Source organism: Poecilia reticulata, linkage group LG4, assembly GCF_000633615.1.
Source record: "Poecilia reticulata strain Guanapo linkage group LG4, Guppy_female_1.0+MT, whole genome shotgun sequence".
NCBI classification, from domain to species: domain Eukaryota; kingdom Metazoa; phylum Chordata; class Actinopteri; order Cyprinodontiformes; family Poeciliidae; genus Poecilia; species Poecilia reticulata.
This window is the reverse complement of record NC_024334.1, coordinates 5,516,427-5,518,362: the sequence shown is the minus strand read 5'-3', so window position 1 is coordinate 5,518,362 and position 1,936 is coordinate 5,516,427. Positions and strand designations below refer to the sequence as shown.

The following is a 1,936-nucleotide window of genomic DNA, read 5'->3' as shown; positions in this document are numbered from 1 at the left end:
CCGCTCTTAACCCGGTAGAACCCTGGATCCGCTCTTAACCCGGTAGAACCCTGGATCCGCTCTGTAACCCGGTAGAACCCTGGATCCACTCTTAACCCGGTAGAACCCTGGATCCGCTCTGTAACCCGGTAGAACCCTGGATCCGCTCTGTAACCCGGTAGAACCCAGGTTTAGCTTATTGAAACTCAGCCAGGTCTAAAGACCTGCGGGCCCTGAATGCAGCACGGACCCACCTTCCAGAACCCGTCCAGCCTGACCCGTCTATCGGTGCTATTGGATCATGTCGCTACTTCAGACTCACCTGAATGTGTAGCACAACGTCCATGGAGTTCTGACCGTCCGTCACCTTCAGAACCACCAGGTCTTGTCTGGTCTCCGAGTCGTCATGGACGTACCTGGATGTAGGCAGAGAGCTGCTGAGCCTGGTTCTGGTTCTGGAAAACCCAGAGCCGGAGCCAGAGGGAAACATCTCCTCCAGAACCTTCTGGACAGAAACGCTTGGTGCTAATGAGACAGGAGGAAACCATGAGGAGACACCATGCTGGGGTCAACGTACGGAGCCACGAGCCCTCTGTACCGGGCCCTCTATACCGGGCCCTCTGCACCGGGCCCCCGTCACTGGGCCCTGTGCACCGGGCCCACGGCGCCACGGCACCGGGCCCACGGCAAAAACCATCTGAGCTCACAAAATCCTGGAGGTTCTGCTGCCTGACTTCCCGCCACATTGGGTCAGAACCAAACTTGAGTCAAAGCTCTGCTGAGCCCTGGATGAAGGCGGATCTCACCTGAGCTGCAGTCCTCTCAGGTCCGGCAGCCCAAACCCGCCCCCCTGCAGCAGAACCCCGCCCTGCAGCTCCAACCGACCGTGCCGGGCCGTCTTCTGCACCTCCACCCTCAGCTCGTCCTCTGGACTGTCCCGGTCCTGGACCTGCAGGTGCTCCTCTGTGACGAAGGCGGCGCCGCCCTCCTCCACTCGCAGCAGGTTGGTGAAGGCCTGAGAGACGACAGGTGAAGCAGAAACACGACCTCCATCCACTCAGAGCAGCCAGGCGACCTCTGACCTCAGGTGGGAGGTTGTCCACGGGGGTCACGGTGATATTGAAGACGAGCCCAGAGACGGTGCCGCCGTGCGGGTCGCTGACGGAAAACACAAACTGCACCAAGAGCGGGTCGGGGCCGATGTCCTCCACTGGCGGCATGAAGGCCACCTTCCTGTGGTGGACGGCGTGCTGCAGGGCAGAACATGGAGGACGGTCACTGGAGCCCAGAGAGCCGGTTCTGGAGGACCTGGAGGACGGCGAATCTGGACCCGGCAGGAAAGATGCAAACCCAGATGAGCAGCAAGTCGCCACGTTCTCCAGCCGCAGGGATTCAGTAAAACTACTGCAGCCGAAAACAATCCAGGTGAGAGGAAGAAAAGACCAAATGCCTTCGACTGGAGTATAAAACACAGAACTGCTAAATGTGCAGAAACGCTAAATCGTGTGTTAATGAACGACCTGACAAAGAGATTCTCACCAACCAGGACTCAGACTGATAAAACCCATTTTCACATTGATTTGCTGAAATATACTGAGAGACTAAAACGACTTTATAATTTATTCAAAATGTTTGTTCAGGTTTCTGTCTATTGATATTAAGACCTACATGAAGAACAGAGCGACAGTAACTGATGATAGTTTTAGTGCCATGTTTACTGTGTTGTATTAGTAATCAGCTTAATTTAATTATCACAAAGCAATTTACTAATTTAGTTAGAATAAAATCACCTGAAGCTGTGGAAGAAATGAAAGCAGAATTATTGAACTATAATTGGCCAAATGTTGATAATAACCAGTCTGTGCTAGCTGTCACTGCTAGCCAGCTAACAGCTAGCTGTCACTGCTAGCCAGCTAACAGCTAGCTGTCACTGCTGCTAGCTGTCACTGCTAGCCAG

The 1,936-nt window shown here is 54.1% G+C and overlaps 1 protein-coding gene across 1 annotated transcript in view; it reads right to left on the bottom strand.

The window, feature by feature from the left end:
• The window catches only part of frem1b (Fras1 related extracellular matrix 1b), a 47,119-nt gene that overhangs the window by 35,050 nt on the left and 10,133 nt on the right, over positions 1–1,936 (bottom strand). Inside the window, exons 13-16 of the mRNA XM_017304249.1 lie at positions 1,062–1,229; positions 786–994; positions 291–395; positions 40–147 (exon numbers count right to left, since the gene is read on the bottom strand). Of these exons, the coding sequence (XP_017159738.1) occupies positions 40–147; positions 291–395; positions 786–994; positions 1,062–1,229 (590 nt within the window). The remainder of the gene's footprint in view (positions 1–39; positions 148–290; positions 396–785; positions 995–1,061; positions 1,230–1,936) is intronic.